This window comes from Euprymna scolopes, chromosome 7 (assembly GCF_053919585.1).
Source record: "Euprymna scolopes isolate OS-2025 chromosome 7, ASM5391958v1, whole genome shotgun sequence".
Classification (NCBI taxonomy): Eukaryota; Metazoa; Mollusca; class Cephalopoda; order Sepiida; family Sepiolidae; genus Euprymna; species Euprymna scolopes.
The window spans coordinates 72,838,732-72,857,384 of NC_136488.1; the positions used below are offsets into that span (position 1 = coordinate 72,838,732).

At 30.7% G+C, this 18,653-nt stretch overlaps 1 protein-coding gene and 1 long non-coding RNA gene across 4 annotated transcripts in view; one reads left to right on the plus strand and one right to left on the minus strand.

The window, feature by feature from the left end:
- Positions 1-18,653, minus strand: part of LOC145279780 (uncharacterized) — a 357,881-nt gene that overhangs the window by 253,042 nt on the left and 86,186 nt on the right. The window contains exon 3 of the long non-coding RNA XR_013868447.1: positions 13,333-13,369. This is a non-coding gene — a long non-coding RNA (uncharacterized LOC145279780). The remainder of the gene's footprint in view (positions 1-13,332; positions 13,370-18,653) is intronic.
- LOC145279779 (uncharacterized) overlaps positions 1-18,653 on the plus strand; it is a 185,676-nt gene that overhangs the window by 122,997 nt on the left and 44,026 nt on the right. For 2 of the 3 annotated variants that reach the window (XM_080131103.1, XM_080131104.1), the window contains exon 2: positions 4,337-4,429. The exons of the other annotated variant lie outside the window; for it this stretch is intronic. In XM_080131103.1, the coding sequence (XP_079987229.1) occupies positions 4,337-4,429 (93 nt within the window). The remainder of the gene's footprint in view (positions 1-4,336; positions 4,430-18,653) is intronic. 3 annotated transcript variants of the gene reach the window in all.

The window sequence follows — 18,653 nt, forward strand, 5'->3', positions numbered from 1 at the left end:
TTCATTCACATTCATGATTAGGGTCGTGCGTGTGTGTGTTTAAACATTAGTAATAGTGATTATATTACCATACTCCCAATGTATTCGTAGACAATTTATTCTTTATAGTCGAGCACTAGTTATTTTTGGAAATATATTTATTAATATTGTTATGTGCAATATCCTGATATACATAGGGTATGTAACTGTAATCTCTGTAAGTATATACTGTTCGCTGGACAAAACAAGGAAGGGTAGAGCGATAGCCCTCGATAAATCTTAGGCTTTTGACAGGGTATGGCACGATGGTCTCCTAAGGAAAATTAGATCATATGGTATCACTGGTAGAATACATACTTAAGAAGGTTTTAATTACAGTAAGAGAAAAATCCAAGTTCTCTTCGACGGTCGTACATCTAAACAATATGATATAAATGTGGGAGTACCTCAGGGGTCTATCATTGGACCTTTATTATTTTTGATATTCAAAAATGACCTCCCTGATAAAATTGTTTCGGAGATGGGTATATTTGCTGATGACACCATTCTCTATAACAGGCACGAGGGGGAAAAAAATGAACACATATCTAAGGAAATGGCAGAAACACTAGAGGATGACCCCCAATCTGTAGTAGAATGGGGACAAAAATGGATAGTCACATTCAATGCTGCGAAGACTAAGCTTGTTTCCTTCAATAATTACAAGAAACTTTCTCTACCACCAATAGCAATGGCCAAGAACACATTACCTGAAAGTATTTCCTTTAAACTCCTCGGCCTAACGTTTACAGGGAACATGAACTGGAATAGATACATTAAGAGCATTGCCAAGTCTGCTGCAAAGAAGGTGGGCTCTCTCTAGTGTGCTAGAAAACTACTTACGCCTCAAAGTATCCTATACCTCTATAAGGCGACAATTCACCCATGTATGGAGTACTGTTGTTGCATTTGGACTGGTGCATCTGCTGGTTGTATCTCACTCCTGGACAGGGTTCAAAAGAGAGTCGCCAACCTGATAGGTCCTGAATTGTCATCTAGGCTTCAGCCTCTGTCCCATCGATGAGATGTTGCATCCCTCTGCCTGTTCTACAAGTACTTTAATCGTGAATGCTCTGATGAGCTACAAGCACTTGTACCTCCGCGACGTGGCTACCCCTGACAAACCTGACAAGTAATTAAGTCACACCCCTTTACAGTAGAGATCCCTAGGTGTAAGAAAGTCTTTTACTTCAACAGTTTCTTCCTCAGAACTGCAAGACTTTGGAAATCCTTTCCAGGGTTCTGATTTCCCAACTCTACTGATATGCAGAAGTTCAAGTGTAATGTGAACAATCATCTTGCTACTCATCTCCCTTCATAATGCCCCTACAACTTATGTCTCCGATAGTAGCCCCCTACTTCAAAGTGGCACTGTGCCTTGTTTGGGATGAAAATTGATTAAAAAAAACAAAAAAACATTCTTATACATATTTTGACCTTTAGTTGTCTTCCAAATTAAAAAAAAATTTTCCTGAAAAAATATATATATTTGCATTTCAATTCGCACTCAACAATAAAAGGGTATTTTTTAGAGGACAATAATTATTTTATTTTTTCACATGCCCTATACAGCGACAGAATTTAGTTTTCATATGTCTTTAATTGATATTAACAAGAGTGGTATAAAATATTGCACCTTGTTCATTATTGTACCTTATATATACAAAAAAACTTTAGTTTTGACCTAAAAACTAAAGAGTAATCCTGCCTGCAAGTAATTTCTAAATATTTTTGAAAGATCAAAATCATAATATCAAGTTTCCATGATATCGTTCGAATCTGCAGTTAAAACAACCCTCAATGACCAATAATTTATATTAATCAGAGATTTCATATACTAATAATGTATATTTCAAAATTTTAAGAAGTTAATTATGATTTCAAACGTATAAAACATGCCCCGAGAATTAATACTCAACCATATCACTTTCCATATATGTACGTCCCTCCCACCAAACAAAAGTGATCACTGGATGGATGTGTATTTTTCTGGGATAATAGAAATCAAATATGCAATATATTATTGATTAGGTTAGATGCCTTCGAGAAATTCTGTGCCGGGAGGTTCCTTTGGCACAAAAACAAACAGTCTAGGTAATTGTTGAGATGACTTGTTCGCTGTTGACTGACGTATGCCTCTGCTCCGGTGCAGTTTTAGGGGGTCTACACTCCAAAACTTTACATTATACCTTTGAGAGTTAGGTGTTCTTATCTGGAAATGCCGACGGAGCTGCTAAGGCATTTTTGCAGGCAACAGTACTGTTTGTCTAGGGTGCTTGCTCTTCAAATTCAAGTTTCCGACTCTTTTGTCACATTATTTCGCTGTTGGAAGCTGGTAAATAAACTACATCCTTTATTCTTTTTTTTTTTTTAATTAACTCCTATTGATAGTTTAAGTAAACAAGATAAGTTTGGATCGGACATTTTATGTGATTCCTCCACTGTTGGATTATGTTGGAATTTAAAAGTGGTCTCAAATAACATACCGGTAGAAAAGAAGACAGAAATAAATAAAAACAGATTTATTAAATAAATAGGAAGTAATACATATCCATTTGAATTACATTTTTATTTATATTATTTAAAAATAATTTTTTGAAATTTGTAATTTATTTGATATTCTCTCTTAACTTGGATTTTCCTTTGAAGATTTATGTCATGTCAATAATATTTTGACATTATGTGATAATTAATAAATTTTAAAATATACTGATGAAAAAAAATGATTTACATTTCGTATTTTTAAAGTAATTTCATTAATAAAAAAATGTTCTTTAGAAACGTGCATTACTGGAAAGTGACTTGACTGCGTATTGATTCCTGGAGCATGTTTAAGATATTTGAAGTCATAATGATTATGTTTTAACATTTTAAAATATACACCATATAAACTAAATCAGGCACGCAACCAATTAATTCAACACATTCACAAAACAGAACAAAAGAGAAAGTAAAAGATCAGCCAAGTCTTTGTTTTAGAGAAGTCCACTGACTGATGAAAATATTAGCCTGTGGGAAGTAATTACGTTAAATGATTAGTTAGTTAGCTAGACTAAATACCACACTTATAAAAAACACCTGGTCACACGAATTCCATGCATTTTAGTCTGTCGCTTTTCTGTGTAGTTAAAATTGTCATAAATATATTCTCATAACTTACTCACTATCATAGTACACGGCCCGGGTTCCACGTATTAGTTTTAGAAAGAAACTATTCAATAACCAGTAGAGGAAAGGCACAAACCAGTTGTCAACTGCAGATTAATAAAAATCAGGAAGGTGACCATCAGTTTTTGTTTTACTTGTACTCTCCAGAAATCGTATATCTGTGATTATATAGCATACAATAAAATATTACGCTCTTCCTTTATGACTGAACACTTAACAAAATAAGAAGTTTACTACATACGCGTGTGTGCTTAGACGTGTTAATGTCTGCATTCCCAGTTAGAGAACATATGCAATCCTTCATCTTGTATTTGCATAACTATATTTAGATAGCGAGTACAAAAATAGAAATCTACATTTAACTGAACTTAAATCATACTTTTTGAAACCATTATAGAATTTACTTAGGAAATATAAATTAGATTTCTATAGATCATTTTAAAGATCAACATAAAAACTATTTTTAACAGCATTAAAGAAAGGGGTGTGCAAAACTTATGAAATAATCTACTCAGTGCATTGATTTAATTCATTACTTATGTTTTTATGAATCAACGCTTAATAAAAAACATAACCGACTATAATCAAGTAGAAAATTTATTTTTATTTTTTAGGACAGTGATTCGAAGAATAGCTATGAATAAAATATTATATAAGGATACACTAAGTTTTCTTTAATAATTATTTTCACTTGTTAAGGCATGAAATACGTATGTAATATAAATTATTTATTTTTTATTGAAAGTCGCGTACGTTATCTTAATATCATTTATATTTCGAGCTTGCATAAGAATTTCTTTCTCGAATAACTTCACTTAATATATACTTTGTAAAATGGGAAATCAGATATAAACACCGTTTCTTTCTTTTAAACTTGTATTCACATCACTATTTACATATACAATAATAGAAGACAAATAAATGAACCCATGGATAAAACATCTATTTAATTATACATTATTATAATGAATTTTTATTGTAACTTTATGTTTACTGATAATTACCACACAAAGACTAGTATCAGCAGCAACATTATAAGCAACAACATATATAGTTAATATATATATATATATATATGCTTGTCAACGTTATTGTATATTGTATGACTTCAACTAAAAACACTTTTCATTGATTTTCATTCAACTTTCAGGATTACAAAACTTCATAAAATACACCAGAAACACAGAAAACAAAAATCTCCCAGAAAAATAGCACTCGTCAGATTTGAGCAGACATGCCAAGGGTAAGATAAATATCTTGTACTTTTCCAGTGAGTTCAGTTCCATCTCGGGTAGTTTCTAGCTAGATATTCCAGGTGGGGTGAATATACTTTTTCAAAGTATTTGTACACTCATTATACATGGAAACAGGCTATTTTATCTGTATTTCTAAATATGAAATTGTTGTAGTTTTGTTTTAATGTGCACACTAAAAATATTATTCAATTATAATTGATTCGTATACGTGCCTTTCAATTCCTCTCTTTGTATATCTGTACGTGTATATTTGTGCATGTGTTATTGTAAATTCATTTCTTTTTTACTTACCTTGGTCTTTCAATACTTATGCTTAAATTATTTCATGTATTATTTCTTTGAGTTACATCGTTGATTTTGTAAGGCAAATATCTTTATTGTTGATATTTTATTCAAATGCAATCTTTTGATTGTCACAAAAATTAGTCATTACAAAAGCATGTATTAGGCGAATTAGATGATCGTTTTTAATAATAATAATAATAATAATAATAGCTGAAAAAGATATGGAAGATTAATTAAGTCAAGATGACACTAATAATCGTAGATGCACTAGGAGCAATCCCAAAGATCTTCGAAGAAAGAATGGGAGAAATTGTAGTACCAGCATAAACTGACGTCACATCAGATAGCCGAGAAGAGTGAAGGAGGATGGAAATACCGAGGAGAGAAAGCACTAACAAGACCTCCATTAGATTAATGAAAAGAGAATTGGGGGAGGCTTATTGTCTCACCCAAATTCCAGTGATGAACAATGGTCATTGTCAGCGAGAAATCGATGGCAACTGGCTGTTATGATGCAAATTACTTTGCAAATGTTATCGAAAGAAGCAGTAAATACTGGGAATCTGGAGAGACTTGTTGTCACTCAGACTCTAGGGAACGCAATTGGTTATTGTCAGTGAACAATTTGATGATGACCTGTGTGAATAATAATAATAATAATAATAATAATAGATTTTCTCAAATATTTTGTTTGTCTTCTCATAACAAACGTTTTTGTCGGTGAATTCTTTTATCGTTAGAATTAATACCATTTGTAAGTTATTAACAACGTTTCTGTTTAACGGTAATTATATATTACATTCAAATCGCTTTGACTGGTGTAGACTATTATAATGAAATTATATTTATAGTTTTGCTATCAAATGAGATACGTAAATTCAACAGTAACTAGTTCAGTGTGAACATGCGATAGCAATAATGAACAGTCTCCTATTCTAATTTACCAATTCTAATGATACGCATTAATTGGTTTAAAATAATATCGATATTGCCCAAATGATATATAAATATATACATATATGAAAATAAATGTGTAAAGAATAATACAGCCAAATTAAATAGTGAAAATAATGTATACAGACATTACCAACATTTTGTAAAATTCAACGCGTTATTAAGAAGTTTTTTTCCGCGATACACAGTTCACAAAAATCAGTTGTATAAAGAAAATATATTTGGCATTATACCTCAACTACACAAGTTAATTATCAGTACAACGAAAGTAACATTTTTAAATTAGGTTTTCTGAAATTTATTACTCATCTGAACTAGATACAAATATCGATTGATATAAAATTTCATAACTACAAACATTAATAGATCTCAATCGTGTTATTGTTTGAAAAGTACGTAGGAGACTAAAAAGGGATATACTCTACGAAGTTGTATTCATGTTTATTCATTCACACTAATCAAACATGTTTACAGAAAATAATTAGTGCATTTTTCTTACTTTCGTTGAATGCCGGTATTATTTTAGTAGAAGTCTAACAATAAACAAAGAGAATAGAGCAACACGATCTTAAGCAGTGATATTCATATCATAAGCTACTACCACACTCTGAAAATAACCTTTTATGATAGCGAATCCCACAATGTGCAATGTTCACTCCTATTGAAAACTTATTATGTTTTGCATCTATTTGCTTTTAATGAAACGCATTTTACAGCAGAAAAACGTTTGCACATAGTCAACCTGAAAATTATAGCTTAAGAAGGTCAAAAACTTGTACTTCCACTCATTCTCCTAAATATTCAGTCTACGTAAATGTTTCTCATTAAAATAAATGAAGCTTAAAGTCTACATTTGTTTACCTTTCAGCACAATAATTAAAGAGAGCGTGGCTATTACACGTAGAATGTCACAAACATTTTATTAAAGATTATACTCAATAAAAATAGATCCACTCGATAATTATAAAAACAAATAATAAACGTTAATTGAAAATCACTCGATAATTATAAAAACAAATAATAAACGTTAATTGAAAATCACAAGTTTTTCACTAATGCAAACTTAACATGTAACAATCATAAAAGCAGGTTTCCTCTCTTAATTCGCCAATTCTATGATGTCTGCTAATTCATTAAGAATATCCCCTAGACTCACATTAATAAAACATTTTGAAAATATTTTTAAGAACTGGTGACCTTTAAATTAAACAATTTTATTTTTGTAAAGTTATAAACAAACAAAACATTGAAAAGAACTTCCATTAACACATCTGAATGTAAAAAGAACTGTACCTTTTGTTGTCATTCATTTTGAGTGTTACAGATGTATTCATTGGTACTATGTATATCATGTTTAGTTAATAAATTAACGTTTTAAAGGCATTTTTTTAATTCTCAGAATTTAACTTGTCTATAAATAAAAGACTACGTTGCATAATAAAAGGTTCGTAAATAAGACAACAAAGTAAATGCAATTATGTGACATTGAAACGTCTTAAAAATATAGAATAAATATTGGTGATTCTGAAGTTTCACTCCAATATTTAAAACTACTTGTAAAAGGAAAATAAACAAAATAGCAAAAATGTTTATTGTGTACTGACGTGTTAAGTTAAAAAACAATTAATACACAAAAAAAATAAATAAAAATAAGCATATTCACTGAGTATTTTTATTAAAAAAAAAACCCGAACTTTATTGGTGAAATTTCTCAGGGACCATTTTCAGCCTTCATGTAAGTCAATGACTCAAATAATTTAAACTTCAAACTTTAATTTAAAGTAAAAAAAAAAACCCCTCTCAATGTTAAGAATGCCATTCTAATATTTTTTTTTTTCGAAAACAAAAATATTGGATGAATTTGCAACATTTTGATTATGATATTTATTTTTTAACATAACAGCTGAGTGCATAAAAAAGGTTTTGTGTAATTTCATTTTTAGATATTGAGGTTAGTCTGGAGAAGCGCCTAAATATAAATATAATGGTGAACATTTATAGAACAAATCCTAAAAAACTAACATTTACAATTTATATGGAAATATGATATATGTTGTCAATAAATGTGTTGCCAAGTTAGTAATTCAATGTTTTTACGAAATCTTGGCAATTTAAAAAGTAGCTTAACCGTTTTGTCTTGTAGAATATTATTAGTACAAGTTGCCAATTACTTTGAAAACATATTAGAATATTGGTGGAATTACTCATGCAACAAAGTTTGTTAATATTTGGTCAGTGATTTAGAGAAAAACGTAGAAAAGAAAGTCGATTGCGACGTCTGTGGATATCTTTGCCTTTATTATGAGTAACTTTGTTGATAGATTTAGTAATAAATACAATACACACAATCAAAAAGTCACTTTGATCAAACCATCTATACCACATATTGATAAATTAAGACGTGCTGAGTTGTTGTCATTCGTCCGGTTTTGAGTGTAGCACTTACTATCCTTCATTTGTTCGATTATTGTAATTTTCTATTTGTTTTTAACTTGGCAGTGATAAAATCAAGATAGGAAACATCTGCATATAATATTTACCTATTAAACTTAGCACTACAACTTTATTGAAATCTTCACTAATTTTATATTCTTCCGATTGCGTGAATGCACAATGCATAGCATTAATTCCATTCATTGGGGAATTAAGCAAAATACATCTGAAGGAAATTGCCATATTAGTCACTTTGAATATACAATGGAAGGTTATCATTACAAATAGTATTTTCTAAACAATTTACTCGTATATTATGACTATTTTTCATTTTAGTGTAATGGGCTTGAGATATCTTTTGAAGTGCCTAAAACCAAAATAGTTCAAGCAAAGCTAAAGTTTCCTATGAAAACATTTTTTAAATATTATTCATCAGTTCCATGACAATCTTTTGCAAATATTGAGCGGCAGCTTTTGCTGTTTCTATTAACATCTTGCATATTAAAGTGATTCGAATAGCACAATAATTCGTCTGCATTTCTCCAAGTAATACAGAGAAAATGTCATGTTAAATATTGTTAACCTTTTTGTTAGTCAAATCTTCTATTCTATGCTAAGTTATAACTAAAAGCAAACACAGAATAAAAAAAAGTCATCATCGTTTGTCATTCGATCAAAACCAAGCGAAAACTGACAAATTTATTACAATAATACAATACATTAAACAGAATGATTGATATCTTCTACAAAAATTATGGAAAATATAAGGCCTGTGTAAAGAATAAAAAGAGAAAATAGAAAAACCAGAAGAGAAGCAAGAACAAATATATGCATACTATATGTGTCTGAACACATAATTTTAGTCTATTTTAAAAACGTCATTTTTATTTAATGCAGGGTTTTGCAATTGTTTATTTTTTCATTTGAATAAATCATAATATATACAAAGAAGATAAAATGTGGTGCAATGGCCAAAATTTAGATTATTCGAACTACTTTTCTCACTTGTATTGTTATTTTCACAATATTTCGGCTGACATAACTTCCGAGCTTAATCACACGTGTTTTGTTGAATCAGGAATTTATAAGGAATTTCAAACAGAAACCTTTTCGCTAACCTGCGGGTATAAGTTGCTTTGAGCCTCTCAGCTATGATTCAGTAGAAATTTTTAGTCATTCGCAACTGTATTTTTAGTATCACCCGTAATGAAGAAGATTAAAATATAATCCTTTATAAGACCGTGACTTAAAACTGATCCTTTTATCCTTCGCTTTTATGCTACAGGTCGTTGAGAAAAATCAAATTAATACAAATGACCAATCCTTATATAAAAAGTTTGGAAATGCAGTAAAAATGTTATTAAATCTTGATCAGCACTAGTTTTATTTAGTTTTAACACCAACAGTATATATGGAACATGGATGAACTCTGGAATTTGACAGATAAGATTTAAGAAAAATGCATATGATGCCAGTTGCTAAGTCAGGCTTCTTAGGATATTGCCAAGAATGCCTGAATATTTCAGAGACGAGCCCCCAAACCTAAAATGATGAGATTAGAACAGGCAGGAAAATAGGGATAATGAATGGGGTGGGGAAAAGGGCAAATGAGAATGCAGAAAAAAGAAGAAATAAAAGGAAATGTTTAGTGAGAGATTGCAAAGAGATGCCATGAAGTAAAGATTGCCTGTCAGTTTCGTCAGTTTCTATTCACTGCATCGGCCATTTGCTCTAATATTACTGTGTGCCACGAAAGACAAGACTCTCACATGGAATTACAACTGCATTTCCATTATAAATTAGCTGAAGTTATTTATTCTTTAACAGCAGCCTAAGGAGATGAGACTAAACTAGTTAAAAATGCTTGTTGACAAAAGATGAATATGTAAGTGCCCTTACAAAACTGAAGCTCTAAATCTCTAAGCTATTGTAACATACAATATTTACAAAATAAAGTTCTTAATATTTGAAGGAAAATAGGATAACAGATGAAATAACAATTTTAATCATTCTTAATTTGAAAGTTACTAACACTAAAGTTATATCATATAAAAAAAATCATTAAATCGAGATAATTACTATTTTATCAAAACGAAAATCTAAAAATAGGTATTAAATAATTTGTGACATTCAATAATGAAATAAAATATTTTAGACTAAAATTGTAAGATTTTGATTTTTTATATGCTGCTTACCTTTATCTTACGGACAGATCTATTTTTATTTGTTAAATCGATTTTTTTTCTAAAATACATATAATAAAGTTTTAAAATATTGCAGAAATCTTATAACTGTTTTCTATTTTTAGTTATTTAAAACAATTTGGAAAAATGCAATCACACATTTACGATGATAAAACAGATTTAGCTAAATAGAATTTTTAAGAAGATTTTGTTTAATGGGTGATAGGATAATATAGGGTAGCTTTTGCTGGAAATTCAACCCAGAAGTTCATGAGCAGCTTAAAAATGTTACTAATTTCTGATATTCCAACTGCGAGAGATATGTTAGATTGCTTTTAAAGGATAGCAAGATTGGATTTTCTCATGGACATCTCCAAAACTCCTTATTACATTCCAACAACTGATTTTGTTGAAAACTAAAGATGTTTTTAATCCTCGATCTGTTTTAGATTTGATAAAACCAGTATTGACATCGCATTACCCACGTTAGTCTCTTCTTTGAAGAGATGAACTTGCTGTAATAAAGCTTATCTTTTGGGTGATCTTACGAAGATTAGTCCCTTCAAGTGTAAAAACTAGAGGCTGACTAGTTTTGAGATGCTAATGTTCTTGCTAATTCTTAAGGAAAATATTTCTTGTGCTCAATCCAAAGCAAATTATTAGTTTTGAAGAAAGAGATACCATTATAATACATGAAAAACTATGAATAATAAATTCTGTAAATTTTAGTATTAAAAAAAAAAATGAAAAAGATGGATTTGACATTTCAGGAAGTATTCACAACTTCATCTAATGTTGATTCAAATACCTGCATTATTTTCTCTTTTGTTTATTTAATTTTGTTTTACAATATTTCTCTATATAATTCTGTGTAAGGTGTTTTTAATACTTTGATCCGAATAACCATGCTAATAGATAAAAGAGCATCTGTTGTAGTCATGATGCCCAATTATCCCTATCATTAACCAGAAAACCAGTGTTTTTCAAATGTAGTAACACAGGAGACATTAAAGAACACTGGAATATCACTGTCTTCATATCATCATGTCAGGGAGCAGGAGAAGGAAGTTGATAGGGAGGAAAAGAAAACAACTTGTAGAATAAACAAATCACTTATTAACAATACTACTGTTTACTTTGTACCAGTTCTGCTTGAACTTTCTTTTTTTGATGATGCACTTTAGAATGTATTTTACATACAGTTTTCTTTATGTAATCTACATCAGTATAAGTGATGAGCCATAGCTTATATTATCACAAAGGCAAGTACACTTTCCCTACCTTTAATATATATATATATATATATATATATATATATATATATATATATATATATATATGATGTGTGTGTTTATAACCATATCAACTTACACTTTGATAGACAAAATACTACACTTTTCTATCTCCAGAAATAGCACATTATGTTGCATGTATACATACATAGATATGCACTTAAGTAAGGATATGTAGTACGATTGAATCCACAGAGTTGATGAGAGAATTCAAACTTTAAAAATAGATGCAGAGGACGTCTTATCTACTATAACTTTGAACTGAGATATAACACCAATTTATATATATATATATATATATATATATATATATATATATATATATATATATATATATATAGGTGAAAAATGATAATTGAAAAGTTAGTAAGCGTGGTTAGTCATCCATTGTATTCTAGAACTTGTTTTAAAGTACCATAACTGACACTTGCACATGTGAGTTAATACATGCAATATATAGGATGCATCAATCAAAAAATGGAAGACATTATATTTTATATGACAACCTTAGTAACATTTTACTTCACAACATTGCCCCATTTAAAAAAGGTTCTATGGTATATTTGTTCATTAAAGTTTATTTAAATTTAATTGTAAATATTTTGTGCTGTCTGCAGGCAAGAAATTCTTTTATCTGAATATTATCTTCATCTTAATCAAGGAAAACTTCTTGATTTAATAATAATAGTAACCAAATTTGAGTGATCAATTCGTATTTAAAGAATTGAAAATCATAATATTATTAATCCTATATTCTTAGTTAGCCAGGTAGAAGAAGAAAGGTTGCTTTAATTTTCAAGCTCTAATGATTAATTAACTCAGCCAAGCCAGTCAATTACAACAATTATCGGTCTCTGTTTTTTAGAACTTAAATTTCACTTGATTTCATGTTTGCATACTATGTCTGGTTCGATATATTTTTTTTTTTTACATAGGCATCACCACTTATCAAAGCCAAGAGGCCACTCGAGGATAAGGGTTAGAGAGTGTATAGTAGAAATTGGACAATATTTCCTTGAGTAACAGATAAATTCTGATATACAATCGTAACATTCATTAGATAACTTTTATATCATTAGCAAATCAAATCACTAATATAAAATTTGCAAATAGGTACCAAATTCAAATCGCTAGTTACATACTTATTCATATTCTTTCGCTTTATTTAAATTAATTCTTTGTTCTACGGTTGTCTCATCATTCCTTACCCTAAATAGATTTTTGGAAGTCAATTATATTCTGTCAGATGACAAATTCTGTAATCTTTATGATATTATATTATGACTAACAGTTCAATTTAGATGTACACATTCCTTAGAAACTGATTCACAAAAATATACTAAAACAACTAAATTATTATTTCATTTTCTTTCTATATATAAATTATTTCATTTTATTTCTATATATAAATCATTATTTCATTTTCTTTAATTATTAAGTATGAAAATTAAATGACATAGCATTAAAGATAACAAAAATACAACATGTATGCGTTTGTGATCATGTGTTGAATGCGAAACAAAAACTAAAAAGCTATACTAAGAGTTTGTATTCTTTAACAGATTTATTTCTTTTGATAGTTCTTCATTTCAATGTTAATTTTCTTTTTAAGTATTCTATTTCATTTTACAGAAAATAATGAAGAAAAGTTATTCGAAAGACACGTGTGCGTGTAAAAGTTTCCAAATAATAAAAAATAACACGCAATTTGCAAGTATACTAAATAAATAAAAAATTACATACCATTTGGGGGTATATTATTTTTCTTTTCTTCCTTCGCCTATAATTTTAAACAAAGAAAGAGTAAAAGAACAAAATGGTCAATATGGAAGAACAACACAGTACAACATTGATTTAAAGTTACAGTATCAGCACTTTCAAAAGTAAATTAGATTTTTATTTAGGACATGAATTAATATTCAAAACCAAAAGTCATTTTCATCCAAACTTGTAAATCATTTCGTTAACACTTCGAATTAATGTGTCTGTATAAAATTACAAACACATAAAAACAACGAAAAACTTCGCGTCATAACACGAATAAAAATGATGAAAGAATAACGGATGTTAAACAATTTTTTCAATTTATTTTTTATTTAAACTGTCTTAATAAAAATAAAAATGGATTCACTTGTAGCATAGAGACTGTTCGAATATCGCCTACTCTGTTATGTTTTTTATTGCTTTTTTAATTGAACTTTGGATAACATCGATTAGTCGTGTAGTATTTGTCAAGAAATAATACACTATTCACTTTTTAATGGATATGAATGTGTACATCACATCCATTTTATCATGAGAGTATCAAATTAATATTTTTTCTTTTGTTCTATGATATTAAAACTGTTGGATGCATAGGCATGAATGAGAAAAGTAGAGTGTGAGGAAGAGAGAAAACAAGATAGAAAGAAAGAGGGTAGGGAGATTTCCTGTACATACTTGTATAAGATCGATTTTTAGTGTACAGGTAAATCAAGCTCTCCAAAAAGAGGGACTCTGGTGAAAATAATCCTGTACAGTTTCGTTGGCAGTTTTCTATGAATGAGAGAACTCTAGGCAATAAATCTATCCTTCTTCAGAAAAAAGGTGAAATTGAATATTATCTTTATTTACTATCCCCCACACGAGGAGCACACCCAAGATCCGTTTTTAATGTGGAGACTAAAAAAAGGTATAAGGAATTATGTCGGGGTTATTTTTAGAAAATCCAAAAGAACAGCACACCTTCTTTCGAGTAAATGAATGTACTCATGGATACAAAACCTATTGGACAGATTTTTTATGAAATCTACATATTTTGAAAGAAAATGCATCCATATAAATAAATTAGTTTATCGTTTTTTTTTTTATGTTACATGTGATTTACCTCAAACCCGAGTAACACCTATATATATATATATATATATATATATATATATATATATATATATATTCTGGCTAGCCATGCTTGCACCATTTTAGCCATTATTTCCCCGGCAATGGTCAAATAATGGCGAAGTGGTCCAAGTACAGCTAGCCAGACTGGCAGAAAGGGTCCTAACTGAATCACAGTGTGGATTCAAGCATGAAAGATCTACAATAGATATGATCTTCAGCTTATGGCAGATTCAAGAAAAAAACATTGAACAGTACCGGGAGCTCTACATAGTCTTTGTAGACTTCCATAAAGCATTTGATATGATTGACCAAAAAATGCTGTGGAAGGTCCTTAAAGTGTTTGGATTCTCCGATCACTTTGTGGGAATTATCAAACAATTTCAGGAAGGAACAAAAGGGAGAGTTGTAATAGAGAATCTAGAAAGTGAACTCTTGGAAGTAAACGACGGCACCAAACAAAGGTGCATACTGGCCCCAACACTGTTCACCCTATTTCTGACAGCCATCCTAATGCTGCTCATCAAAGTATTGAAGAAGTGTCTCTGATAGGAAACTGTTCAACCTTGCAAGACTGAAGGCCAAGACTAAGACAACGAAGGAGCTGATAACAGAACTACTGTTCCCAGAGGACACTGCTCTGATAGCTCACATTCAAGCTCAGATGCAAAGGATAGTTGATGCCTTCTCTCAAACAGCCGGGAAGATAAGCCTACAAATCAACATAGAGAAGACTGAAGTGATGTATCAGCCCTCACCAGATAACAACGACCTGCAAGAGCCTATAATAACAATCAACGGTAAGGTGCTAAAAGTTGTTGAAAACTTCAAATATCTTGGAAGCACTCTAAGTACAGATAACCGTGCTGACAAAGAAATAAGCTGCTGAATCCAAAGTGCATGTGCCTCCTTTGGCAAGCTAGAAAAGAGGCTCTGGACAAGGGCCGGTATCTGGCTAGAGACGTCCTGCCAGCCCTGTTGTACTCAGCGGAGACCTACACTCTGTATAGAGAACACATAAGATTGGAAGCCGTCCAACAGAGACAACTGAGAAGGATCATGAAGATCAAATGGAATGACTACATTCCAAAAACGGAAGTTCTCAGGAGAGCAAACCTAGATAGCATGGAAGCTACCCTTGCTACTATGCAACTATGATGGACCGGGCACATTACTAGAATGGAAGACAACCGAATTCAAAAGATGATGATCTACGGGGAACTAGAAAATGGAACCCGCAAGGTAGGAGGTCAGAAGCTTCGAAGATGTAACAAAGCGGCACCTGAAGGCAGTGAACATCAATGTCAAGAGTTGGGAGGAACAAGCCAAAGAAAAGAGTGGTTGGTTCCACAAAGGAAAGAAAGAAATAGAGAGAAAGATTGGAGAAGTCATAGAGCTGAGACACTATAGACGACACAACCCTGGCACCCACATATGTAGTACTTGTGACAGGATGTTTCATACAGAAAGAGGACTATGCCAACACCGAAGGATAAAGCACTGAGGCCCCGACCAGTCATCGTCAAGACTGACGGACTGCATGATGATGATGATGATATATATATATATATATATATATATATATATATATATATATATACACACACACACACTTTCTTATAAAATATATACTAATCTCCATCTATAATATTTTAATTGCAGAAATTCCCCTCTAGACCAAAGTATCGTAGGTTTGCAACAATAGATGCCACATACAAATTTATTATGTACAGACTATTAGCTACTATCTTATGTAACTTTAGAACGACATTTTAAACACATTTAGTCGTTATAATAATCACTACATTTCATCCTAGGAGCAACACAATCACAATCACAACCATTTTTCAAAGAGGTAGTTCCTATTTTTCCCTCTAAATATCAAGTCCTCCCAACGCCCCCCAGTCAACACCGGGAGGAAAGCTTGCACCCTTCGTAACTGGATCATAAACTCATAGACTCAACATAATATTTCCTTTTTCTGATTAAAAACTAATAAAGTCTACCCAGACTAATTCTGCTATTCTGATTGGCTGAGCTCTAACCATTCCTATATTCCGGATTAACGATATTTGCATGCTAAATAAACGCTAATGTACCATTCAAATATGATGTCACAATGATACCTGCTTTTGACCTCTGATTAAATTACTGCATTCATTTTCTTACATTTTATGCCGTTAACAATATCTACACCAGTTTATATATCCCCTCTCTCTCGCTCGTTTTCCACATTTCTTTTTATGCAGAAAAAAATTATATGGCGAGGCCGAAACAAAAAAACATTTTATGGCGTGAACACTACTTATAACAGTTTATTTCCTCTCTCCCCCTCCCTCTCTCTCTCTCTCTCTCTCTCTGTGGCTTGCTTTTTAGATTTCATTTTCTGCCGAAAAAACAAAAATAAAAAATTCTATGGCGTTAACATTATCCACACCGATTTTTATTTCCCCTTTGTCTCTCTCTCTTGCTTTTGACATTATTTTATGTCAAAAAAACAAAACATTTTACGGTGTCAACGTTTTCTACAACAGTTTTTATTTCCCCTCTCTCTCTCTCTCTCTCCCTCTCTTTACATTTCTTTTTCTGTCAAAATATAAAAAAAAAACACTTGACGGCGTCAACATCATCCACAACAACTTTTATCTCCTCTCTCTCTTGCTCGCTTTATATATTTCTTCTTATACCGAAAAAAGAACAAAAACAAAATAAGCATTTTACAACGTCAACACTACAACAGTTTTTATCCCCCACCCTCTCTCTTTTCTGTATTAATTAACTTATGGATATTTTTCTATAATGAAAATGAAAACAGTTTGCCACATTAATTCTTACTAAAAAAATTAATTTTGTCATTTTTTCTTTTGGTGGGATGTCCATTTATGCAAACTGAGCCACAGCCACAACTAGTTCCAAATTTTTTTTTCTGGTTAAAGAGCATGAAATCTGGTGAAAAAGAATGGGAACTGTTAGGAGACATACGATTCATGAAAAAAAAACTTACTTATTCAAGATATAATTGAAATGAAACAGAAAAGAACACTAAAGTATTTTTAATTCCACGAGGATGCATTAGTGTTTAGGTATCATGTTTAATCTTCAATAATTATAGCTGTGCTCTCGGATTTTAGTTTCTGAACTAAATGTAGAAAACTGTTTAAAATTTGGGGGATGTCTTACTTAAAGTATTATTAATAAGAGGCTTATATTTAATTAGACTAATTTTGTCAAAAGTCATTCTAATTGAGAGAGTACAAAACTAACGAGAATATAGCAAAGTGATATGTTTGATTTTGTATAATTACAGCCATGATTACGATTTTTTAGTTTCAAAACTAAAAGAAAATTGTTTAAAATTTAGGGTATATTAAACATAAAGTATTATTAATAAAGGCTTATGTACTTAATCAGACTAAATTCACTAGTTAAAAAGCTTTATGATATAGGGAATGCGAAACTAATTTTTAACATAAGTTTCAGTCAATTTTATTGCACGCAGGATAAACAAACTCAGGGAGTTCGTGGTTGATAACGTAATAAATGAAAAAAATAAATTCTAACATAAAAGCGGTCCATGGATGTCTATCATTCAAATATCAGTAACTTTATTAGTTAATTACTTCTAAGCAGGCACAAATCAATTCATCAATTCATGTTTAGCCTCCGGTAAATTCAATATTTATCTGCTTGGTTTTTCTTAGGAAACTATTAACTGTCTCTGATGAGTCGTTTGGTATTCGTATGTCATTCAATGAAACACCTGTAAGACCAAATAAAATATTATTAAAAAATATATATATAAATATATATTATGTAATGTATATACATTATTTAAAAAAAAGATTTTTAAACAAATCAGCTTTAATCGATTTTTGTATACTTTTAACCTTCAATCACTCGATATATTTTGTGTATTTTACTTTTTAATTTTCTACTCTCCATTTTCAACTCCATGAATTCCACCTGAAGATGATTCGCAGTCGAATCGAACGCATTCGTGATAACTATAGAACTTTCATCAATATTTCCGATTTTGATATAAAAAGATAAGGAAAATCGAACAAATAAAAAGAGAACCATAAAACAAAGTATTTCCATTGTATTTTGTAATATCTGTTCGAATATATATCTATACACTAGCAAGAAATGTGTACTGGCATTGTCCGGTGGAAGTATGATACAAAGTCAGA